Consider the following 26,468-nt stretch of genomic DNA (forward strand, 5'->3'; position numbering starts at 1 on the left):
GAATAACAGCCATTATTCCAAAATCACTATGCAAGCGTCTGCACAGCCATTCCATTATTTTGAAATAATTTCAAAATCACAAGCGGCTTATTCCAAAATTTGTAAACCTCATTCTGCAAGGAATAACGCCTATTCTGAAATAGCTATTTTGAAATAAGATGTGTGTAGACTTTCCACTGCTGCTATTTCAGAACAGCCCCTCACCAGCGCCATTCTAAGTTATTCCTCCCCAGTGCCTCCTGGGGCTCTAAATAGAGATAGCACGTCTACATTAGGGGAGCCTACTTCGGACTAATGTTGAGGTTTCCCTATAAGTGTAGACGTGCTATTTTGAAATAAACTATTTCAGAATAACTATTCTGGAATAGATTATTTCACAATTGATGTACAGTGTAGATGTAGCCTTAGGGTGCATCTACCCAGCAACATTATTTTGAAATAACTTAATCCGCGTCTACACAGCAGGCAGTTATTTCGAAATAATGTCGAGCGGGAGGACTTCTTATTCCGACTCCTGTAACCCTCATTGTGCAAGGAGTAAGGGAAGTCAGAGGAAAAGTGCTCTATTTCGAAATAAGTGCTGTGTAGACACTCCCAATTTCAAAATAAGCTACGCAATTGACGTAGCTCAGTTTGTGTAGCTTATTTTGAGTTCAGCCCTGCCATGTAGACACACCCTTAGAGTTATCAGATTGTAATGAAGTATTAATCAAACTTGCTGTAATTTATGTTGCCAGCTCAATGTCATAGCTCATAAGGACAGGAAGGGACTATGGTTTGATTCTGTGAGTGCAGCGTTTTTTACAGCTATGAAGGGGGATTCAGGGAGCGAATGGTACTCAGAAGAGGAGGGAAGAAGGATCTATCAAAATCCCGAACTTAATCCCCCTTGGTAATCTCAATTGATGGCAGCCATTCCATTTCTGTATGTAGATGCCACCTAGAGAAGTCGCACGCCACCCACACCAAATTCTCAGCCAGGCCGTGCAACTTGTTACCTTTAACCGTGAGCTGCGCAGTTGACACATGGGGTCCCACTCTGAACGTGATGGTGCCATTATCATGCTGAGTGACCGTCCTCAGTCTCAGTGTGTGAATCTGGCCCTTTTCAACGGAGATCTCGTTCATTTCATTGCTCTGCAGAGCCACTCCCTGAAGCTTCCACTCCACATCCTTTGCGTTGTCACGCGACACCTTGCACTGAAACACGGCGTCTTCCTCTTCAAACACCGCCACGTCCTTCAGGCCGCTGACTATGGTCACATCGGGCTCTGCAAATGTGACAGTGTCCATTAGTGAAAGAATAAATGGCCGCATGTGGACCAAAACCGCTCGAGGTCTCTGAGCGGTACATCGTCTTTCTAGAGCACTGCTCTGCACTGTTTGGGTTCTTAAAACATGTCATAGAATCATAGAATCCCAAGGGCTGGAAGAGACCTCAGGAGTCATCAAGTCCAGCCCTCTGCCCAAAGCAGGACTTTATTTTTGTTTTGGTTAACTGCTCACAGTGTTCATTCCCACCATGTTGGTATCTGGACACGGCTAACATCTTTCACATGCGGTTCTCTCTCTTCCTCTCCCCGAGGACAAAATCCTGTGTCTTTTAAAAGGGCGTACGATATGCGATGTGGTTATGTTATGGATAGCAATGTCAAAGCAGCTTGTCTTTCACTTGGAATGGAAAGTAGCAAGGCGAGAGGGGAGGGTGGATTTTTGGATGCTGTGAGCGTTCGTTGCATGGACTTGGACATACCCAAAAGGAAATGCTGTCTCCCGTAGTGATACTTTGGTCATTTCTCACTTGCCACACTCAATTACCACGAGTCTTGACGATCTAGGGTTACCTAGGGTCATCTCTTTTAATCAGCTTTTGGAGATGAAAACTGTCTGATATGTAGTAGCTATTACGATGTGAAATCTCATCCCCTAGTGCTGAAACACAACCCCACAGTAAAAGGCCTCTTACCTTTCACAGTCAGCATTGCAGAGGTCATTTCATCGCCAGCAAGGCAGGAATACTCCCCGGTGTCCTGAGGCTCCAGGTGCTGGATACATAACTCATGAATTGCACCCTCCTGTCTGATCCCATACTTGGAACTGGACTTCAGCACTCTGCCGTCTTTCTTCCACTCGACTACCGCATTACTTATTGTGACCTCACAGCGTAGCCTCACCATGCCTCCTTCTTCCACCTCTTCATTCCTTAGCTGTTGCTTGAACTGAGGCTTAATGGCTGTCAAGTCAAGAACAGTCAATAGACAACCCATTAGCTACGTGCCTGTGTGTAGAAAGATTAACCCAGAGAGAGCCCAGCACAAGTGGGCTGGCTGCCTGAGGCCTCATGTTGCAGAACACATATGCCTTTAATAATGTCACGGGTGGACAAATTACTTGTGATCCCAGGACATAAAGAAAGGCAAGCTCAGTGCAATTTCCCTAAAGCTTTTATCCCAGAGTTCAGGGTTTCATTATCAGAAGGATCTCTACGCTGAGCCTTCTTGTGATGTAGCCGATAGCATTCAGAGTCAGGGTACACCAACATCCACTTGGAACGCACAGCATCCTCTTCTTACTAACATCAGTCTAACTCCATTGACTTTAATGGAGTTACTCCTAATTTACACCAACTTCAGTAAGAGGAGAATAAGACCTCAAACACAAGATCTGTTGCTCCACTTATCTTTTTAAAATGCTAGGCTCTCAATAAGAATCCCTTACATAAGATGTAGCATTATTGTACTAGATGCATTCCAACCTGCCTTAGCACTAGAACCTATGTGGACACAAAATCTTGATCCGCATCTATATTCACAAAAATGAGCTGTAGCTATCCGCATCCACATCTGTAGATGCAGCTACCTGAGGACATAAAGTGGAGATCCGCAAATTTGCAGGGTTCTAGATACCAAATGTGTATCCACAACTGTGTCTATAACTGCAAAAATGAGCTACAGATACCCAGATCCATATGCACATATGCAGATACTCGTAGTGCTAAAGTGAATATCCACAAATTTGTAGGGTTTGCACCCTCACAGGAATTTTAGAAATGTCCCTTCATCATCAACTTTTCTGCAGTCTGAGCTGTGATTTTACATAAGAACGGCCAGACTGGATCAGACCAAAGGTTCATCTAGCTCAGCATAATGCCTTCCAACAGTGGCCAATGCCAAGTACCCCAGAGGGAGTGAACAGAACAGAGAATCATCAAATGATCCCTCTCCTGTCACCCATTTCCAGCCGCTGACAAACGGAGGCTTGAGACGCCATTCCTACCATTCTGGCTAATAAGTATTGATGGACCTAATCTCCATGAATTTATCTAGTTCTTTTCTGAATCCTGTTAAAGTCCTGGTCTTAACAACATCCTCTGGCAAGGAGTTCCACAGGTTGACTATGTGCTGTGTGAAGAAAAACTTCCATCAAGGACAAGCCAAACCAAGTGTTTCTCCAACTGGCTATGGCCTGCTCGTGAACCAAGAAATGTCAATGGGATGGGGAAACGTCAGGGCATTTGGAGCCGAGTTTGTCCATGAACAGAGTTTGTCTCACAAAGTAGTCCACGAAATGAACAAGCCTCTGATTTAAACTAATCCGACTTTTTGTGGCAGCATCTTTACGAAAACAGAAGAGACGGACTGGATGAACACAGTATCTGAAAATGAGAGTGATTTTGTCCTCCATTTCCCGCCTATCAGCCTTTCCATTTTACAACAGCCTGTTGTGTTTAGCATAGAGAATCTTCTCCATTAGACTGTAAGTGCTTTGAGACGCAGACTATATTATTGCTCTGAGTATACAGCATCTAAACATAGTGGTATCCTGGTCTGTGATCAGGGCCATAGTACTACAAATACATAATAGCAATAGATAAATCCTCATGTGACAGCGGTTAGTGCAATGGGAGATGAATGTCATAGGAGAGGGAACTGAAGAAAGAATTTCAGCTTTCACAAAGGACCTAGTTTAGCAGGACACCAGCGGGTCAGGAAGGCAACTGGAGCGACACTAACTGCATTCGAACTCTAGCCTCAGCATGTAGCACTGACTACTTGGAGCATGTAATAAATACCTCTTTCCTACAACTCAGCTGGCCTGCTCTCCCAGGCTATGTCTACACTACAGAGGTTTTTTTTCCGGAAAAACAGCCATTTTTCAAAAAAAAGCTTCAATTACGTCCACACAGCAATTGCATTCTTCTGAAAGAAAAATCGAAAGAACAGAGGGGTTTTTCCAGCATTGGTAATCCTCATTCTACGAGGAAGAAGCCTTTTTCTGAAAGCGCTCTTTTGGAAAAGGCATATGTGGACAGGGAAGAGGGAGTTCTTTCAAAAGAAGAGGAAAGAGGAAAAAGCACAGGTGCCCTGGTGGCCAGTCTGCCCATAGTAATCACAGCTGAAATGTGAGATAGCATCCACACTGAATGGATGCTATCATACAAAAAGGCAGATCACTTTTTTATGTGCTTTTGCAGTGTGGACACTCTCTTACAGAAGTTTTTCCAGATCTCTTCCGGAAAAGCTTCTTCCAAAAGAAACCTGCAGTTTAGACATAGCCCCACTGACTAGTCATGAAAAAAGAACTTGAAAAAGAAAAGGGAACTCAGCAGCAAATAACTCTTCTTTGTGTTTCCTCTCATCAGCACTTCAGTTATTCAGGAACTACAGTCAACATTTGTTTGACAGCAGAGTTTCTTTTGCCAGAGACAGCTTCTCTCTTCTCCTTCAACCGAAAAGGTCAACAATTTTGGCCAGGAAATTTTCCTGTCGCCTCAGAAAACCAGCTGCTCGTGATGAAAAGTCAGCTAATTCTACCACATAAGCTGCCTTTCATTCGCACAAAGTAATATAGATTCAGATGAGCTCTGAAATTGGACAAAATTAATTACTAGTGAAACTCCATGGACTTCAGCTTGAGTTTTAAAACTCCACAGGATGCAGTCAATGTGAAAAACAACATTTTAAGTCAGCGGTCACCCACACCAACACCCATAGTTATAAAGTCACTGTGGAGGAGCTCACCAAATTCTCATTTACCATCAGCTTCTCTCCACTTAGATGGCTTGGGCACATCAGTACCTTTACCTCATTGTATTGTTTAATTGTTTTGCTGCTGCTGAAATATTCAGGGATGCCAGCCAACCCCCTCTCCTCCAGCACTGGTATGTGTGCCAGACCTGTGGTGCTCTTCCATTCAGATCTCAGTGGAATACCCCGAAAGCACAGCAGAACACACAATGAATAAAACAGCAGCAGCAAAGCAATGAAACGGCCCTACAGCAAACTTAGAAGGCCTCTTTCATGGCACATTTATGTGGCTGCCTACTATGTACAGTCACTGCTGCTATTGTCTGTTGATCCCACAAGTATATTTTCCAGTATCGTCCAGTTTTAAGTCACGAATGACCAACTCCACAACAGGCCATGGCCGCATCATCTCGTATTTCAGCCCAGGGAAGAGTGTTGTAACGCCTTTCCTCCATTTAACAGGAGCGCTAGGTTTGGTGAGCTCACACTGCAGTGTGACTGTGCCACCTTTTTCCTCCTCCTCATCCCGAAGCTTGTGTTTAAAAAGTGAAGGTAGGGCTATAAAATAAAAACACAACGTGCATCATACTGCAACTGGGCTTTCCTAGGGGAGAGAGAACGAGCTTGAAATCAAAGAATCCTAGGGCTGGAAGAGACCTCAGGAGTCACTGAGTCCAGCCCCCTGCCCAAAGCAGGACCAACCCAACTCAATCATCCCAGCCAGGGCTTTGTCAAGCCGAGACTCAGAGAACTCTAGGGATGGAGATTCCACCCCCTCCCTAGGGAACCCATCCCAGTGCTTCCCCCCCGTCCTAGGGAAATAGTTTGTCCAAATATCCAGCCTAGACCTCCCCCACTGTGACTCAAGACCACTGCTTCTCGTTCTGCTGTCCATCACCACTGAGAACAGCCTCTCTCCATTCTCTTTGGACCCCTCCTTCAGGGAGTTGAAGGCTGCTCTCAAATCCCCCCTCACTCTTCCCTTCTTCCCTCTACAATGGACTATTTTGGGGGTGTCCAAGCCTTGGAATCTACAGCAGTAAATCCTAACAGGTATTGTGCATATTTTCAGAACCAGCTCTCTTGCACATGGGGCAGCATCTTCTATTGCTACAAAAGTCACCAGTGTGAGGTGTTCAGCCCAGGGACTTAGGAAAGTTTTTGGGCAAAGGAGTTGATCAGAACATCTGCAATAAGCAGTAAGCATTTCAACATTTTTCTTAAAGGCGAGTTTTAAGGGAGAAAATTAGAGTTCCGTGATGCATCTTGAAACCCGCACGGGATTCTGTGTTGCAATTCTTTTTCACTGCATGGCTGCTTTGGCTATGCCATTTGGGACACGCTCTTGTGTGCTCCTTGCTGATTTGATTGTATTCCTGGCCCAAAATTGATAGAAGCTTGTCTGAAAAGCTCAGCCCAGTTTTGTAAAAGAGTTTTGAAGCTCAGTGAACAGTTCAGTACACTTGGGGTGGGTGTCCTGGGTTGTGTGCTGCACCTGTACAATGAATTAATCTAGCTCTAGGGGGGAGGGAATGCTCAGTGGTTTGAGCATTGGCCTGCTAAACTTTGGGTTATGAGTTCAATCCTTAAGCAGGCCATTTAGGGATTGGGGACAAAATCTGTTAGGAATGGTACAGTGGAGTCCACATTATCTGATACCTGGTAATCTGACACTATGCTTTATCCGACCCTGCAGCTCCAGGGAACTTTGCCCCTGGAAGCTGCAGGCTCAGATACAGCGCAGGCCAGGAGAAGGGCCCTGCTTGCTGCCCAGTCGCTCTCTTTGAGCAGCTGCTGCCACTCCTGCCAGAGGCAGCGAGCAGGGCCGTTCTTCCTCCCCGTGCCCTGGAGTCGCTGATGAGGCTTCTGCTGGGGCCACTTCTTCTCTGGCAGGAGCCGCATCAGCTGCTCCTAGAGCAATGGGGCTCTACAGTAGAATTCCTATCCCTATCATCTGACATATTCAGTAATCCGACCATGTGTCAGTCCCGTTTAGGTCAGATGATAGGGACCCTACTGTACTTGGTCCTGCTATGAAGGCAGGGGACTAGACTCAATGACCTTTCAAGGTCCCTTCCAGTTCTAGGAGATAAGCTGATCTGAAATGAATGGAGATGCCTAATTTAATGGCAAATATGATCCTTGACAAAAGACTGTCCATCATAAAAACTACTATAGTCCACTGTGGACCAATTCAAAATAAATGGAGTAGAAGGGCTGCAGTTCAGAATACAGCACATCAGAAAGGAACATATATCACTCAAAGGCCCAATCCTGCAGGCTCTGCTCACACAAATCATCTCACCGAATATCAGTGTAGCAAAGAACAGAGGAGTCTGCCAAATATGTGCATAAAACTACACCTCTCATCTTACAATACAGGTTGAACCTCTCTAGTCCAGCACTCTCTGGTCTGGCATGGTTTTAGTTCGCTGTATGTCCACTTATCATGGTGTGGCCAAGTTTCCTGCAGACCCATAAAGTTTGTTTACAGCCACCAGCCCTGGCTCTCAGTGTTCTGTGCTGTGATTTAGCTCTAATTTACCCTGAAATGTCTCCTAAGAGCCCAGCAAGCAGTAGAAGTGTTGGAAATGCTGCTAGACAATATTGACCTCCTATGGTTCAGCAAATTCTCTGGTTTGGCACCGGTCAGGTCCCGAGGGTGCCGGAGTAGAGAGGTTCAACCTGTAGTAAGAAGCATTATTCCTAAAATAGCAGGAGGGGAAGCAGGGAGATTGCAAGAGGCGCTTATATTGGATTCCCAGATCATGGAAAGAGATAAAAGCATATAACTTTCACATCTTTCTTTCATTTAGGAAACTTTTCATCCCTTCTTTTAAAACATCTTGTCAGTATAAAATGAGTGTGGACTCATGCTCAGCACTATTAGATACACTCTGTTAAAAAGAGTACTGGAGTACGACTGTACGGGTCTTAATAGCAAGCTTTGCATCCCAGGGAGTTATTTCAACAAGCAAAGCAGGGATTAAAAATATTTCAGGATTTTTTTTTCTTGCCGTATTACCATGTACTGTTAAGGTAGCGGTGGTCTTCTGGTCTCCACACACACAGGTATACTCTCCAGCATCCTTCACCTCTAGACCGCAGAGAACCAGCTCTGCAAAGGAGCCTTCTTGTCTCATTTTGCATTTCTCACTGGCTCTGAGCACGGTGTGTCCTTTCCTCCACTCCACCGCCGATGGCTTGGTCAGCTCACAGCACAGAGTGGCAGCTTCGCTTTCGGTAGCCTCCACGTTTTTCAGTTCCTCTTTAAACTGCGGAGGCAGGGCTGAGAAACAAAAAATGGACAGCAAGCGCATGAAAACTCTCAATGGCAACTGGCTGGTCCATTGGGGAGAACGTTGAACCCTCTCGTATTAAGACCTGGTCCAATGTCCATTGAATGCAATGGAAAGCCTCTCATTGGCATCAGTGGGCATTGGACCAGGACCTTGAGAAAGATACAAAAGAAAATCGAAGGAAGAAAGTAGCTGAGCTGCTCTAGGGAGCAGTTCTTTTCCCCATTACAAACCATAGGTAGAGTAATGCCAGCAAATTGCAAGGAGACATAAAAAGACAAACTGAAAGCACGGGACAATAACACAACAAGGTAACAACATCCAGCAATGGAAGACTTTGCAATGGCACAATACGGCAGACAGCAAACAAAAAGGCATAGATGTACTGTCTCGTAGCTATTTCACCATGCACTGTTAAGGTGACAGTGGTCTTCTGGTCTCCACACACATAAGTGTGATCTCCAGCAGGTCCAAACCATGGACCAGCAGCTCCACAATGCCACCTTCCTGTCTCATTGTGTACTTGTCACTGAATGGTAGCACTCTGTGCCACCTTTCCCATTCCACCGGGGCAGCCTTGGTCAGCTGACAGTGCAGAGTGGCTGCTCCACCTTCCGTGGCTTCCTCAGGGCACATTTCCTCTTGAAAGATGGGGGACAGGCTGAAGGATGCAATAGACACAGTGCGCTGCCATAGCTGAGAAACAGCAGGTGAAGGGGGAATGGGAAAAGAGTGCAGGAGGACCGAGCTTGAGAAGGACAGAAGAGAACATCCCTATCCTCCATGTCAAGAAGGGAAGCATTAAGACCAAATCTTTGGTATCCTCCGCCTACATTCAAGATACCAACCTAATTCTGTAATGGCCCTTTTTGGTCTCATTTTTCATTTCTCACTTGCTGTCAGTTCCTTCTGCCCCCTTCTTCCACTCTACTAGACTTGCCTTGGTCAGCTCACATGAGGCATGGTTCTTTGTTTTCATTTTCTCTCCATTCTTGAGTAGTAGTTTTAAAAATGCAGTGAGGTCGCCTGGGCACGCCATGAGCAGAGAGATTCTCAAAATGCCACCGAATTTTCAATACTAACTTGTCCTCCTTCCACAAGACATTGTACACATTGCTCATTTATCTTCGGTGGAGGTGAGTCTTGATACATCTCACCTCCCCCCTAAGGCAAACAATCTCCTCTAAACAATGGCTCCTAACATTTTTTATGACTATTGTCCCAATTAACCACACGGGCTGTATCTCAGCTTTCTACTCATATTGGCACAGCCTCATACTGGAAAAGCAAAGAACGTTAAAACGTAAAGGCTGAGTGAGACCAAAATCCCAAATTTGAATCCAATGTCCAGACCTATATACAAACTCCTTGGATGTGATATACCTCCCACTTTAACTAGTTTGAAACTGAGATACGGACTTCAACGGTGCAACCCCTTATTTTTATATCAGCATGAAAACAGAATAAAGTCATATGAATAAACCAACATGATCACCTCATAAAAACAAACTCCGAAGTAAAACAACCTTAATGGACAATGGAGGCAGGAACCGAACCCTACCAGAAATCTAATTCCTCCAGCAGAGGTTTTGACTGAATTGTTCTTGTAATCTGAATAGTGTTTATTTTCCTATGCAAACAGTAGACAGAAAGGGAAAGAGCACACCAGAAAAGGATGACCAAAGAATGGCCAGAGATGTGTTTTAGGAAAGGAAAAGGCAGAAAGCAGATGCATTAGCTAGTACGTGATGATGAAGAATGGGATGTTTCTGTACAGGTAACCTCCAGTTTATCAAAGCAAAGGAAAATGCTATTCTAAAAAACTGGAACTGCTATGAATGAGACAGACCGAGCAGATAAAGGAAATGTGGACACGGGCCAAGTTATACTCCCAAGCAAGCAGGTGATAAGAAAAATTAGACAGAGTTTATGACAAAATATTTTACCATGTACTGTTAAAGCAGCCGTGGTCTGATGTTCTCCACACACACAGGTATAATCTCCTGCATCCTTCTCAGCTATCTCACGGATCACCAGCTCTGCAACGGCACCTTCCAGTCTCATGTGATATTTCTCGCTGGCTTTTAGCACCTGGTGCCCCTTCTTCCACTCCACCGGAGCAGCCTTGGTCAGCTCACAGTGCAGAATGGCGTTCCCACCTTCGGTGGCTTCCTCCTTCTTTAGTTCTTCTTTAAAACGTGCCGGCAAGGCTGAGGGAAGCAACATGAACAAAGCGGGCATCAAAATTCCAGTGTTTGAAACTTAATTTCTCCTCCTTTTTCATGATATTTCCAGTCAGACATTGCTCACAGATCTTGTCCTAACATCTGCTCTCACAGGACGGACACACCGAACCTTGAAGGAAAACAGCTCCTGCTACTGTTTGACCACGTTTTCACTTACTGTCCATGATGAATAACATGGCTCTGTCCAGGGTCCATTTATTGTCAGTGCCTTATTGCTGACAAGAACTTTACAACTGAGACGTGGGGCTTATGGTATTGGAATTCACAATTCATGCTGGTAGATGTAATATTATCCTAGCCATAGGGAAATGAGCTCTTGAATGCTGGGGCACCGATTTGTTTTCTGACAACTTGCAAACTAGAATAATAAAAGCAACCAGACAGCAAACATAAATCACACGCTTCTCATTTTAAATGGGGGAACACGGAAAACCTCTAAAATATGACCAGGATGTATTGGCTTCTCACTTATCTCCTCAGAAATCATACTGCAAAATAAAAACATCCATGTGCAACACAAATAACGTCTATGAGAAAAAGAACCCAAGCGCAAATTTCTGCTAAATCTGCCTCATGCATAACAAGTGTTAATTCAGGAAGGAGGACAGGGAAAAGAAGAAAAGGAGTCATCAGAGGTAAGGAAAAATCCATGCTTCAGGGAAGAAAAGGAGCCGTAGGTTGTGTCAGATAAAGCAAGGTGGGATTGGATAGGGTCTTTTGCGTAAACTGCCTCCATTTCTTCAGAGCCAAGGAATGTTATTCCAAACAAAAGGAGTTACTGTGAATGAGGTGGATAAAGGAAATGTGGATGCAGAGCAAGGATTTATAGCCAAATTTGTTTCTCAGGAGGAAGCAGAATAAAACAAGAATAAACCACTGATTGCGTTATGAGCTGACTTTTTACCATGTACTGTTAAGGTAGCGGTGGTCTGCTGGTCTCCACACACACAGGTATAATCTCCTGCATCCTTCTCAGCTACCTCACGGATCACCAGCTCTGCAACGGCACCTTCCAGTCTCATGTGATATTTCTCGCTGGCTTTCAGCACCTGGTGCCCTTTCTTCCACTCCACCGGAGCGGCCTTAGTCAGCTCACAGCGCAGAGTGGCCCCTTCACCTTCTGCAGCTTCCTTGCTCCTCAGTTCTTCTTTGAAAAGTGCGGGTAGAGCTGTGGGCACAACAGAGCAGGTGAAAACACTGACAGAAGAATCCCAGTTGGCGAGGCTCATCTGACGAAATGGGGGTGGGGGAGAAATGGTAACAATACATAAGTTGAAAGAACTTGAGAAAAATTGAAAGAAACTTCCTTCACCTTCTCCTTTTTGAGGAGTGAGCTAGCAAAGCCCAGGAAGGGAAGGCTGAAAGAATTGGGTTTAAGTTTAGAAAAGAGAAGACTGACAGGGGACATGATGGCAAGCTTTCAAGTACCTAATAGGGTGTTACAAGGAGGAGGGAGAAAAATTGTTCTCCTTGGCCTATGAGGATAGGACAAGAAACAATGGGCTTAAATTGCAGCAAGAGAGGTTTAGGCTGGACATCAGGAAAAACTTCCTGTCAGGATGGTTAAACACTGGAATAAATTGCCTAGGGGGGTTGTGGAATCTCCATCACTGGAGATATTTAAGAGCAGGTTAGATCATCTTCTATCAGGGATGATCTAGACGGTGCTTGGTCCTGCCGTGAGGGCAGGGGACTGGACTCGATGACCTCTCGACGTCCCTTCCAGTTCTAGTGTTCTAGGATTCTATGATTTTGACCCTCAACTAGGAATTTATCCCCTAGAAAGAAATGAATAGCAGATAGGATGGAAAAAGCGACAGAGAAATGGTCAAGTAATATCAAGCTCACGACATGATTCCAGGGGCTGACAATGCAGAGGGTCAGGAGTGATATTAGAAAATTAGCTATTGATTATTGACAGAGCTTTTTTTTTTACCATGTACTATTAAAGCAGCTGTTGTCTTCTCCTCCCCGGAGACACAGGTATAATCTCCAGCATCCTCCACTTCTACATCATGAATCACCAACTCCACAAAGGCCCCCTGCTGGCTCATTTTGTACTTGTCACTTGCTCGGAGCACGCGGTGCCCTGTTTTCCACAGCACGGGAGCAGCTTTGGTCAGTTGGCAGCGCAGAGTGACAGCTCCACCTTCCGTAACTTCCTCGCTCTTCAGCGCTTCCTTGAAAAGCACAGGCAGGGCTGGGGGATGTGAGGTAAACAGACAAGGCATGAAAACTGAGAAAAGTCCATCGGGTGGAGTGGCTGGCGCCATGAACAAAGGCTGTAGCCTTTCTCGTCTCATAGCTTAGGGGCCGATCTGGCTAGTTTGGGGATTTCACCCTGGCCATTCAGAGTGGGATCAATATCATTATACACTCGAAAATAAGGTTCATTTGACAGTCACTGCACAGAGGGAGCTCCACACACACTTGGTCTGAGGCGGGTTATGAAAAATGGGGGAAGTGTATATAATATGTGCCTTGCTCTACATCTGCATTCAGTCCAGCCAGTCTCCACCTTGGAGAACACTGAATTTCTTTTTAATCTACCATCTAAGTCAGGCAAGTCAACCAGAGAGGCAGCTTCCTAGACCCTTTAAATTAGCACCAGTGTGCTGCGGGTGCAGCTGAAGGGCTGGCAGGGGGGTGCAGTGCAGTCCAGGCAGTGGGAACAGCTGGCTGCCCTAGCTCCATCCCTTCTGAGAGCATGGAGACAGGTCCCACCATCCTGCCAAGAGGCCCAGCAATTCTGTCAAACTCCCTGATCTAAGTACTATGGAAACAAGACATTCTCCTTTTTTCAGCTACTCACAAATAAATAAAAGCCCAGGAAATGAATCCTCTGAGGAACAATAATGACGTAGGGGTCACCAAATTAAATTAATAGGTAGCAGGTTTAAAATAAACAAAAGAAAGTTTTTCGTCTCACAGTGCACAGTCAACCTGTGGAACTCCTTGCCAGAGGATGTTGTGAAGATCAGGATTTTAATAGGGTTCAAAAAAGTACTAAATAAATTCATGGAGGACAGGTCCATCAATGGCTATTAGCCAGGATGGGCAGGAACGGTGTCCCTAGCCTCTGTTTGTCAGAGGCTGGGAATGGGTGAGTGGGGAGGGATCATCTGATGATTCCCTGTTCTGTTCACTCCCTCTGGGGCACCTGGCATTGGCCACTGTTGGCAGACTGGACACTAGGTAGCTGGACCTTTCGTCTGACCCAGCACAGTAGAGCAGTAAGCGCACATGTGGAATACATTAATTACCATTTACTATCAACGTAGCTGTGGTCTGCCGGTCGCCACACATGCACGTGTAATCTCCGGCATCCTGCAGACCTAGATCATGGATCCCCAGTTCGGCGGCAACACCCTCCTGTCTCATGCTGTATTTGTCACTCGCCTGGAGTATCTTGTGCCCTTTCTTCCACTCCACGGAAGCAGGCTTGCTCAGCTCACAGCGCAGAGTGGCTGTTTTGCCTTCTGTGGCTTCCAAGTTCTTCAGTTCTTCTTTGAAAAGTGCTGGCAGGGCTGCGGGTCACAGAATGGATGGACAGACCATTGAACATCGTAAGTGCCAGATGGCAGGTGGGACTGGAGGGGAATGCAGGGGGGTAGGAGAATGACTTTGTAAAGAGGAAACAAAAAAAGCAGCATGAACAAAGGAAGCCGAGAACTCTTCAGCTTGCAACCAGCTTCCTTGCCTCACGCAACAGTTGAGGACAATTACTGCACACAATGGAACATGAAGGAATAAGATAAGTGTACCTGCCTGCAGGTGGAATAGAACCTGGGACCTCAGTGCAGGAGTCTCTACAGCTTGAGCTATAAAGCCAGCTGGCTCTCAGCTTAGGCTGTAGAGCTTACTTATTCTTATGTTCTTCTGTAAGTGGTCTAAGTGTTTCTGCATAGGACAGTGAACCACTCCCAGTAGGTGCGTGGGTGACACAAGCAACACGGTGCACAGAAAACACACAAAAATGATAAATACATATAAACAATTAGCTACCAAATAAAAACATAAGCCCAAACACGGATGTGCGAACAGGGAATCACAGATGCGGTAGTGAGTCATTGAACTTGGAATTTTGGTTTTACCGTGCACTGCCAAGCCAGCTGTTGTCTTCTGGTCTCCACACACACAGGTATAATCTCCGGCATCCTTCAGTTCTAGATCATGGATAAGCAGTTTAACCACAAGGCCCTCCTGTCTCATTTTGTATTTGTCACTCGGCTTGAGCAAACTGTCCCCTTTCATCCACTCGACTTGCGTGGCTTTGGTCCATGCACAGCGCAGAGTGGCTGTTCCGCCCTCTCTAGCTGTCTCGCTCTTCAGTTCTTCTTTGATGAGTGCTGGCAGAGCTGAAGGATGTAAAAGACAGAGCGTTAAAGCGAAGCACTGAGCACAACCACCAGAGAATGGGTAGAAGAAGGGAGTGGAGAAAATGCCACAGTTTGTAAGCAGGGGAGAAAAGTAGAGATCTATGTTGGGGCGTGCTATGGGATGTACTCCTCACAAAAGCTGGACTGAACAAATCAGCCAATAAGGCTGCAATATAAGGGTACTTCTAACCAGCAGTGTTATTTTAGAATAACAAAGGGCATATCTACATGGGAAGCTGTTCTTTCGAAATAATTTCGAGATGGCAGACTTCTTACTCCAACTCCTGTAACCCTCATTTCAGGAGGAGGAAGGGAAGTCAGAGGAAGAGTGTTTGTCCTTTGACTTCCTGCCATGTAGACAGCCCCAAAAGCTGAATTAAGCTATTTTGACTTCAGCTACGCAACTGACGTAGCAGAAGTTGCATATCTTAATTCGACTTTTGCCTTGCTGTGTAGAGGTGCCCTATAAGAATTAAATCAGAGAGGAAAGCCCTAATTAGGGAAGATCACCTGTGTGGGAGCAGGCAGGGCTTATGGAAAGACAGGAAGTTGGAAGGAGAGGGGGCAGTAATTGCCTGGAAGAGGCAAGATGTGTTGGGAGGGGTGTGGCTAGAGAGACAGGTAGACCACAATTATACTCTGGGGCTACGTCTACACTGGCATGATTTTCCGGAAATGCTTTTAACGGAAAAGTTTTCCGTTAAAAGCGTTTTTGGAAAAGCGCGTCTAGATTGGCAGGACGCTTTTCCGCAAAAGCACTTTTTCCAGAAAAGCGTCCGTGGCCAATCTAGACGCGGTTTTCTGCAAAAAAGCCCCGATCGTCATTTTCGTGATCGGGGCTTTTTTGCGGAAAACACTACTGTGCTGTCTACACTGGCCCTTTTCCAGAACAGTTTTCCAGAAAAAGACTTTTGCCCGAACGGGAGCAGCATAGTTTTTCCGGAAAAGCACGTACGATTTTACATTAGACCGTCAGTGCTTTCCTGGAAATTCAAGCGGCCAGTGTAGACAGCTGGCAAGTTTTTCTGGAAAAGCGGCTGATTTTCCGGAATAACTTGCCAGTGTAGACACAGCCTGGGAGAAGAGTTGAGAGGCTGGCAAACCCAGAGGAGGCTCAGGGAAAGGCAGGAAGGTGTAGGAGGGACTGCGTGGAGAGTCCAGGAGCCAGAACGCAGAGCAGAGGGAGTGACACCTACTCACTACGGCGGGAGTGACACCTGGGGAAAGTGAATGGAAGGACTGTCAGGGTGTGTCTAGACTACATGCCTCCGTCGACGGAGGCATGTAGATTAGCCAGATCGGCAGAGGGAAATGAAGCCGCGATTAAAATAATCACGGCTTCATTTAAATTTAAATGGCTGCCCCGCTCTGCCGATCAGCTGTTTGTCGGCAGATCGGGGCAGTCTGGACGCGACGCGTCGACAAAGAAGCCTTTCTTGATCGGCACAGGTAAACCTGGTTTCACGAGGCATACCTGTGCCAATCAAGAAAGGCTTCTTTGTCGGCGCGTCGCGTCCAGACTGCCCCGATCTGCCGACAAACAGCTGATCGGCAGAGCGGGGCAGCCATTTAAATTTAAATGAAGCCACGATTATTTTAATCGCGGCTTCATTTCCCTCTGCCGATCTGGCTAATCTATATGCCTCCGTCGACGGAGGCATGTAGTCTAGACGTACCCTCAGAGAAACCACACCAGGAGCTGGCCGGACAGCTGAGGCCACTGTCCCTGGAGGGAGAGAGGGGCTGGAGAGGGAGAAACAGAGTGCCACACCAGGAATGGGCACGGGGAAGTACAGAGCTAATCCCCGGAAGGCCAGCAGGGGGACCCACCCTCCATGAGCAGAGGACCCTGCCACACGGCCCCATCCCGCAGGTGTTCTGTAAGGAGTGGTGAGTGGATCAGGCCCTTGACACAGATACTGTGTTTGGAGCTGAGGTGGTGGGGAGGTTTTATGACTCCTACATGCACTGGACATAACAAAGGACAAAACACAGGGAGGACAAATTATACAAGGACAGATGCTTGAATCCTCAGTTAAGAACGTCGGTGGAAAATGGTTAACATCATGCCGATCCTTGTCCTTACCACGTACTGCCAGGGCAGCTGTGCTCTGCTGATCGCCACACACACAGGTATAATCACCCGCATCCGTCTCCTCTAGGTTGCGGATTTCCAGCTCAGCAGTGGTGTCCTTCTGCCTCATTTTGTGTTTGTCACTTGATTTGAGCACCTGGTGCCCCTTCCTCCACTCCACCGGGGCAGCCTTGGTCAGCTCACAGCGCAGAGTGGCTGCTCCGCCTTCGGTGGCGTCTTCATTTCTTACGTCTTCTCTGAAACGGGCCGGCAGGACTGAGGAACAAAGAGGGAGGGAAGGGTCTCACACGCGCCAATTACGGCTAATACATGAAAATGAGTTTGAAGGTCACCAGCGTCTCTCCACGTCTAAACATCCATCCGCGCGTTATGGAGTTGGTCGTCCCATAAGAGGTTCAAGATGGGAAGAGCAAAAGTCTGGCTGGCCAGGAGGAGGACGGAAAGAGAGGAGTCGTGACAGTCAGCCAAGAACAGGCGTTCAGATCTGAATTCTACTCATAGAATTTCTGTGTGACCTTGGGCAAGTCCCCCATCTATAAAATGAGCAAGATGATGATACTTCCCTACCCAGCCCTGCTGATAGGGGTGGTGAGGGGGAGAGGGGGCAGTTGCTCTGGGCCAGGAGGTTCAAAGGGGCCAGGAGTTCCCGGCTGCAGGCACCCGCCCCTTCCGTCTGAGGCTCTGCCCCTTCCAGGGGTGCAGGAACGGCCTCTCTCCACCTTGCCCTGTGGCCCACGGTGGCCGTCAGCCGTGCTGTCCCTACCTGACAGGGAGACTATGTGGATAAACAGGATTAATGACTCAGATACTGTGACGATGAGGGCCAAATAAGTAGAGACATGTGCAGGATGCATTGTTAGAAATGTAAAAAAGACTGCACAGAACCTGCTCTTGCCTGCTGTATTACTAGCCTGAGCCCTTAGAACTGACAGATCGATGTTAACAAACGACAACCTAAGATCTCTCTTCTCAGTTCAGAAATATAAATATTGCAGCCGCGGCTTTCTTTCCTGGCTTAGTCTAAAACGAGCAATGCACAAACCACCCGAGCGAGCGAAATCCCTCCAGCAGAAGTGTGACGTAAGCACAAACTAGAGGGGATAGAGAAAAACACAGAGGGCTAAGAGTAATTATAAGAAGTAGGGTTTCAGGGAGTTAGATGGAGATCGGGAAATGGGAAGGCTGTATTATGGGAGAGTCTACGATGGTCAGATCAGAACAGGAAGCTGTCAGGATTGAGTTTTTCACATGAGAAGGTAGAAAAACCACACAATTAACATTTGATTTTTTTTTTACCCTGTACTGTCAAAGCTGCAGTTGTCTTCTGGTCGCCACATACACAGGTATAATCTCCAGCGTCCTTGACGTCTACATCATGGATCACTAGTTCTGCCGTGGTACCTTCCTGCCTCATTGTGTATTTGTCGCTTGGTTTGAGCACCTTGTGCTTCTTTTTCCACTCCACGGAAGCAGCCTTGGTCAGCTGGCAGCGCAGAGTGGCTCTCTCCCCTTCTGTGGCTTCCTCGTTTTTCATTTCTTCCTTGAAACGTGCAGGCAGAGCTGTGAAGTTCAGAACGCACAGAGCACATGAACCGTCACATGATGGCAACGACATGGCACAGACGTTTGAATACACGAACCCACCTGATTACCAACTAGTGATCTGGGGACCGCAAGTGGTCTGCAAAACCTTCCCTGGAGCAGAATTAACCATGCTGAAGACCACATGGTGGTGGCTGGAGGGGTTCAGAAAAGCCCTTATCCTAAGGCAGAGCTCTCGTGTATAGAATGTCCCACAAACTGTAACAGCTAGAGAACCACCCTTGTCTTTCAGATCTCTCTCAGGGCAGGGACTTTCTTTTCACTCTATTTGTGGAGTGCCTACAATGGGGTGAGGAACCTTGTTCGGGTTGGGGGCTGCAGACCCACAGAAAAATCAGTCAGGGGCCACACACAAGAGAGAAGGGAAAAAAATGTGGCCCCTGGCTGAGAAGGAAAAAGACACTCCACACATTCCCCTCACACACCAAAGCCTAGGGGGCCCAGCCTAGTAGATTGTATGCTCCAGCCCCATGTGGGGAGGGGTGGCAGCTGGGGGACGGAAGCACCAATGCTGGGGTGTGGGGCCCAGTGCCTCAGGGGCCAGATCCAGGCAAGCCAGGGGGGCCCATCCAGTCCCCAGGCCTGAGGTTCCTAATCCATGGCCTAGAACAAATGATTCCTAAACCTGATTGAAGTTTCTAGGCACTATTGTAATACAAATGATAAAATAATAGGGTCACAAATGAAACAGCATTGGCTGACTGGTATCTCATGGCTCCTTTCGATGTGTCCTTGCGATATGCCTGGCTCAACGTAGCATGACTGCTAGGACCTCCCCAAAGGAAATCAGTCGTCTTCTTCCATATGGCTTGGGGAGGTAGCAGTGATTACAGATTTATGTCTAGATTTGATAGCGAGCACATTGAGCAGTGAGAGTCCTTCCGTTCCCTGGCAACAGCACAATGGGGATGTGGAGATAGGACGTGCTCATTGCTTGCGCCTGGTGACTGCAATTTTCCATGGAAAGGGCATTTTGAAGAGCAAGACGACAACGGCGTGTGGTGCCCCTGTTCAGTGTTGGTGGCTTTCGTGCTTTATGCAAGTTTATTAACTTACCGTTGTCATCAACTGGCCACTGGAGGTCGCATTGCTGACCTCCCAGTGAAAGTAGCAACAATTCTATTTCCTCCCAAGGAAATCCTAGAATCATAGAACACTTGAACTGGAAGGGACCTCGAGAGGTCATCGAGTCCAGTCCCCTGCCCTCACGGCAGGACCTAATACCATCTAGACTAGGGCTACTCAACTTGTGGCCCACGGTGTGGTTTGGGTTTACGTGGGGCTCAACACATGGCCCACAGGTGGAAGCCAAAACAAAAAAGGAGTCAATAGAATGGTCTTCTGTTGCTATGTGTTTTAGTAGTTAAAGTCCTGGACTGTCATTGCTCATTAGAAGTGCAGTCATATGGGTGGCAATAGGGTAAATATTGCATTTTATTAATATCAGCAGAACTGACTTAAATGGGACCTGTGTTGTGTAGTCTTGCCTTAATCTTTGTATTCATGCCCATCAGTGTGAAAGAAGCTATTTACATACATTTGCATATATATTTGCATGTATATGCAACCACACTTAAGTTGTGGCCCTCAGCATGTGCTGAGAGTATCATTGTGGCCCCCAGGGCTTCCAAAGTTGAGTAACCCTGATCTAGATCATCCCTGACCGGTGTCGGTCTAACCTGCTCTTAAATATCTCCAGCAATGGAGTTTCCACAACCTCCCTAGGCAACTTATTCCAGTGTTTCACCACCCTGACAGTTAGGAAGTTTTTCCTAATGTCCAACCTAAACCTCCCTTGCTGCCGTTTAAGCCCCTTGCTTCTTGTTCTGACCTCAGAGGCCAAAGAGAACAATTTTTCCTCCCTCCTCCTTGTGACACCCTTTTAGTTATGTCAAAACTGCTATCATGTTCCCTCTCAGTCTTCTCCTTTCTAAACTAAACAAGCCCAATTCTTTCAGTCTTCCTTCACAGGTCATGTTCTCTAGACCTTTCATCATTCTTGTTGCTCTTCTCTGGACCTTCTCCAATTTCTCCACATCTTTCTTGAAATGTGGTGCCCAGAACTGGACACAATTCTTCAATTGAGGCCTAACCAGCACAGAGTAGAGCAGAAGAATGAATAGAAGATAGAATACAATGTTCAAATCTGAAAGAGACATAAAGTTTCTTATGACTTTAATCATGATATTCCTCATTCTTGCAATGTAACATCATATAGGTTGACTCTCTCTAGTCCGGCACCCTCAGTATGTGACCAGTACTGAACCAGAGAATTAGCTAGCCTAGCAGTATTACGAGCACTTCAACTGCTGACTGGGCTCTGAGAAGACACTTAGGAGTAAGCTGGAGCTAAACAGCAGCACAGGCCATTGAGAGCCAGGACTGGTGGCTATCAACAAACTTTATGGGAACGCAGGAAACTTGGCCGCACCCATGCTAAGTGGACAGCCGGCTAACTAAAATTATGCCTAACCTTGGGTGTTGCCAGACCAGAGAGGTGGGCTAGAGAGGTTCAACCTGTAACATTTATCATGATAAAAATCATGTTAACATTTTAACACCTACTATTGAACACAAAAATCAGAAGGGTTAGTGGTTGAAAGTGGGTTGTATTTCCAAGTCTGTGTGGAAATTTCTGCAATATGAGTGCTTGACCACCATCTGGTGTAACCAAGACGAAGAGTCTATTTCTATTTCTGCCAACATTTTGCTAAATTCATCAGCAATATTTAAGAAAATTGCAGCACATGGATTTTAACTTTTCAGTGATGCAGACTCATTTACCGCAGGCTAAAAGTAGGGCTGTAACCCAGTTGATGACCCCATTATGTTTCACAGAACAGATAGCAGAAAATGATGCCCTTAATTTGAGGTGCATTATTTACCATTCACTGTTAAGGCAGCTGTGGTTTTTTGGTCTCCATACATGCATGTATAATCTCCAGCATCTGTCAGATCTAAATCATGGATCACAAGCTCTGCAATGGTGCCTTCCTGAGTCATTCTAAACTTGTCGCTGGGTTGGAGTGTTTTGGACCCCTTCTTCCACTGCACAGGAGTAGCAACCTTGGTCAGCTCACAGTGTAGAATGGCTGCTTTGCCTTCGGTGGCCTCCAAATCCTTCAGGTCTTCTTTAAAGCGTGGAGGAAGGACTGAAGAGCAGAAGAGGAATAGAAAGGGCATTTAAATGCAGGAATAATTGCAGCTGGGAAAGCTCCAGTGAATTAGCGTGTTAACGGGTAGTCTCAAACAGTGGCTAAGAACCAAATTAAAATGATTTCAGAGGTCTCATTTGAGTCCCTGGTTGACATTTTGCCAGGACACTAATTTCAGCACATTACAACCAAACTGGCAGTCTGCTTCTTTAGTTCAGCCTCAGAATTAGAATAGCTCTGGGGTAGCAGGTTAAGGCATCGTCCGACATATATGAGAAAGTTTGTCCTGAATTTTCAAGGAGGAGTGCCTAGTGCTATTAGACCTTAAAACATATCCAATGAACTTTGTAAAATTGTACGTTATTATGTGTCACCCTCTCTCCAACTGCCTGTTCAAATAAATGAAATTTCAGTAATAGGATTAAAGGAATTAAAGGGAAAACTCAAACTTGCATGTAATTCTGACAGGACTTAATTATCTGCCCCCAAATTCTATTAAGAACAAAAAAAGGAGAAGAAAAATCTCCATAATGTTATATCAAACCCAAATTATGGAATTTAAATAAGTACAAATTATGGCGGTTGTTATTAATACAATAGCAATGTAAAATGGCAGGTGATAACAAGCTTAATTTGTGATTCTAGTCGCAAGCTTAGACAATTCCACTCGATTTTTGGCTTTACCGTGCACTGTCAAGAAGGCAGTGGTCTTCTGGTCTCCACACACACAAGTGTAATCTCCAGCGTCCTGTTCACCTAGGTCATTGATGGTCAGCTCAGCAATGGCATCCTTCTGCCTCATTTTGTATTTGACACTCGCTTTGAGCACCTTTTCAGCCTTCATCCACTCCACGGGGGCAGCTTTGGTCAGCTCACAGTGGAGAGTGGCTGCCCCACTTTCTGTGGCTTCTTCATTTTTTAGTTCTTTTTTGAACAGTGCAGGCACGGCTGCGGGATGAAACGTGGAGTGAGAGTGCATCAAAATGCATACGAGCCTGCTTTAATCTACCTTCCTGTTACATTACTAGAGCGTGGTGTATGCCGAGTTGTTGTAGCTGTGCTGGAGAGTAGCCAACCCTCCAGGACTGGCCTTGAGTCTCCCAAAATCAGCATCAGAGAATCCCAGGGTTGGCAGAGACCTCAAGAGCCCGCCAACCCCCTGCCCAAAGCAGGACCAACCCCAGTTAATCATCCCAGCCAGGGCTTTGTCAAGCAGGAACTTAAACACCTCTAGGGATGGAGATTCCAACCCCTCCCTAGGGAACCCATCCCAGTGCTTCCCCACCCTCCTAGGGAAATAGTTTTTCCTAATATCCAACTTAGACCTCCCCCATTGCAACTTGAGACCATTGCTCCTCGTTCTGCCATCTGTCACTACTGAGAACAGCCTCTCTCCACCCTCTTTGGAACCTCCCTTCAGGAAGCTGAAGGCTGCTCTCAAATCCTGGTGACTACTGAAAGCAATCCTGTGGAATGTAATCACACACTTTAAGAAAAAAAATATTACATTACCATCAGGGATGGTAGAAAATCTCATGGTAGAGCTACAGTCAGAGCTGGCAACCCTGTTGTGTCAGTTCCAGGATATTAGAGAGACAAGGTGGGTGAGGTAATACCTTTTATTGGACCAATTTAAGAGAGGCAGCTTTTGAGTGTACACAGACTCCCTCTCACCCACAGAAGCTGGTCCAGTACAAATATTACCTCATTCACCTTGCCTCTTTAATATCCTGGGACTGAGCCAGAAGCTGGTCATTCGCCTTGTCTCTTTACACGTTGATTTAGCAGCCTAGCCATACACCTGACATCAAAACATAATTTCTAGCACTCGATACCTCTCAGTTCAGTGTCAAATACATTGCTCTTGAGAAGCATTCAACCACTAATAAAGTTTGAGATGCCCCTATAAGCAGCTACACATAGGCAGTTTGTGAGGGGAAGGAACTTAAGAACATAAGAACAGCCACATTGGATCAGACCAAAGGTCCATCTAGCCCAGTATCCTGTCCTCTGCCAGTGGCCAGTACTAGATGCCCCAGAGAGAGTGAACACAACAGGGAATCATCACTTGATCCCTCCCCTGTCACCCATTTCCAGACAAACAGAGGCTAGGGACACCATTCCTACCCATCCCGGCTAATAGTCATTGACGGACTTAACCTCCATGAATCTATCTAGTTCTTTTTTGTACCCTGTTAAAGTCCTAGCCTTCACATCCTCTGGCAAGGAGTTCCAGGGTTGACTGTGTGCTGCGCGAAGAAAAACTTTCTTTTGTTTGTTTTAAACCTGCGGGCTATTATTTTCATTTGGTGACCCCTAGTTCTTCTATTGTGGGAAATAAGTAAATAACTTTTCCTTATTCACTTTCTCCACTCCAGTCATGATTTTATAGACCGCAATACTATCCCCCCCGCCGTAGTCTCCTCTTTTCTAAGCTGAAAAGTCCAAGTCTTTTTAATCTCTCTTCATATGGGACCTGTTCCAAACCCCTCATCATTTTTGTTGCCCTTTTCTGAACCATTTCCCATGGAAAGGTAAGCTTGGTGCCCAAGAGAAGAATGCATCTGGGTTGGGAGAAAGAAAGGGGGAATAAAATGCACAGAAAAGGAAACAAGAGGTGGAAGTGCCTCAAAGGTTAAGCTACATTTTCAAAAGCATCTAAAGTCTCAGACATATCTAAACCAAACAGGGCCTCTTAAGAATCACCACCTGATTGGCCCTACAAATACACTAACACTGCTGCTAACAGTGTCATTAAGACCACTCATCTTCAGAACAGTGTAATTTTATCAGGGGTACATATCACTGTCACCCCAAGACATATAGGGCACCACCGTTCATTCTCTTAATTTTGCCAAAAAGGCCAAGACCAAATGAAAACCAAATTTTCCAAATAGGATTTCCTCAAGTTAGGCTCTGGAATCCATTAAGTTCAATGAGGCTATGTCTACACTGCGTGGCTATTTCGGGATACTGGAGGTATCCCAAAATAGCTACCCTGCGTCTTAACAAGCCACCCATTATTTAGAAATATTTTTCAAAATAATGGCCACTCTATTTTGGCATCTCTGTAGCCCTTATTCCATGAAGGTTAAAGGATGTCACAAAATAGTGCGTTATTTTGAAATTTGACACTGTGTAGATGTGCCAAATTTCAAAATACGCTATTTTGAAATAGAATCAAAATAAGATACGCAATTTGCCTAGCGTAAATTGCATATCTTATTTCGAGTTTAGGGTGCTGTGTAGATGCACTCTGAGAGTCGGGAGTATTCAATTCCTCTGAAAATCAGTAAAACCAACAAGGTATTCTATGGCACCATAAGGAACATCTACATAACAGGGCTAAACTTGAAATAAGTTCCGCAACTTGAGCTACATTAATTGTGTAGCTTAAGTCAAAATAGCTGATTTTGACTTTTGGCACTGTCTACACAGCAGGTATTCCAAAATAGAGCACTCTTCCCCTGACTTCCCTTACTCCTCATACAATGAGGGTTACAGGAGGTGACTACATTGTCCTGAATTTTGCTTCAACTACCCCAGACTAACACGGCTACATTTCTATCAGTATTTCAAATGTATTTCAAAATAATGGACTTGCTATGTAGACGTGCACTATGTTATTTCAGAATAACTGACGTTATTCCAAAATAACACTGCTGTGTAGACATAGCCTTGAAGAGTTACAGATTTATTTGGGCAATAGATCTGAAAATCAGGCCACTTTTATTTAGTACATTCTTAGGAGCCTAGAAAAACATTTGTCTGACTAAGTACAGATAGATTTTTACTCTGAAAAGAGACAGAATGGATCTAGAAAAAGAAGCCATCTGTACCCCCTCTTCTAGTTCACAGTAAGGAAGACTATTTTAATACAAGATAACAAAGGGAGATGAGATGGAACAAAATACAGACAGGCACTAGAGAAAGGATAAAAGGAAAGGTAAAAACAAACACTCCTAAAAACAGGCCAGGAAGGGAATTTCCAAAGGGTGTGAAGGTCTCTGGAATATTTCTCTTGCAATGTGGAATTTGTGTTTACCATGGACTGTCAAGACAGCAGAAGTCTTCTGGTCTCCACACACACAGGCATAATCATCTGTATCGTCTACATCCAGGTCGCGGATCAACAGCTCTGCAATGGTACCTTCCTGTCTCATTCTGTACTTGTCACTGGCTTTGAGCGTTTTTGACCCCTTCTTCCACTCCACTAGGACAGGGACTTTAGTCAGCTCACAGTGCAGAGTGGCTGTTCCACCTTCTGTGGCTTCCCTATTCTTCAATCCCTCTTTGAAAAACGCAGGCAGGACTGAGGGACAGCAACAAGGACAGGTGGGTTTAAAAATCAAAAACAGTCAACACTAAATGTCCCCCTTTTATTCTAGATATTTTCTACCCAGGTATCAAAACTGGAGCATCAGCTGTCAGTCAGCCAGCTTCACTGCTCTCAATAATCAATATGAGAAAAGAAAATAGCCAGCCAGATAACCTCCCTGCCCAGAAATGTACTCGGTATTCACAGAAAGGTGCAGACGCCTTACACAGAAATGAACACATTGTCACAAGTCAGTATAAAAGGAAGCAGCAAGAAGATCAGTAGAGCTGGCCAGAAAACCAAGTTTTTTCCTGTAGAATTTGAAATGAAAAAGAAGCTTCATTCAA

General features: G+C 45.7%; 1 protein-coding gene across 31 annotated transcripts in view; it reads right to left on the reverse strand.

The window, feature by feature from the left end:
• The window catches only part of OBSCN (obscurin, cytoskeletal calmodulin and titin-interacting RhoGEF), a 320,581-nt gene that overhangs the window by 169,293 nt on the left and 124,820 nt on the right, over window positions 1-26,468 (reverse strand). For 15 of the 31 annotated variants that reach the window (XM_089776829.1, XM_089776823.1, XM_089776814.1 and 12 more), the window contains 13 exons: window positions 25,849-26,115; window positions 22,488-22,751; window positions 21,534-21,800; window positions 18,343-18,606; window positions 17,038-17,301; window positions 14,667-14,930; window positions 13,836-14,099; window positions 12,509-12,772; window positions 11,477-11,740; window positions 10,273-10,536; window positions 8,053-8,316; window positions 1,967-2,233; window positions 999-1,271 (listed from right to left, as the gene is read on the reverse strand). In XM_089776829.1, coding sequence (XP_089632955.1) covers window positions 999-1,271; window positions 1,967-2,233; window positions 8,053-8,316; window positions 10,273-10,536; window positions 11,477-11,740; window positions 12,509-12,772; window positions 13,836-14,099; window positions 14,667-14,930; window positions 17,038-17,301; window positions 18,343-18,606; window positions 21,534-21,800; window positions 22,488-22,751; window positions 25,849-26,115 — 3,450 coding nt within the window. The remainder of the gene's footprint in view (window positions 1-998; window positions 1,272-1,966; window positions 2,234-8,052; window positions 8,317-10,272; window positions 10,537-11,476; window positions 11,741-12,508; window positions 12,773-13,835; window positions 14,100-14,666; window positions 14,931-17,037; window positions 17,302-18,342; window positions 18,607-21,533; window positions 21,801-22,487; window positions 22,752-25,848; window positions 26,116-26,468) is intronic. The other 16 variants (XM_089776834.1, XM_089776835.1, XM_089776817.1 and 13 more) reach the window with 16 other exon arrangements.

This window comes from Pelodiscus sinensis, chromosome 2, assembly GCF_052426305.1.
Source record: "Pelodiscus sinensis isolate ZL-2025 chromosome 2, ASM5242630v1, whole genome shotgun sequence".
Taxonomy (NCBI): domain Eukaryota; kingdom Metazoa; phylum Chordata; order Testudines; family Trionychidae; genus Pelodiscus; species Pelodiscus sinensis.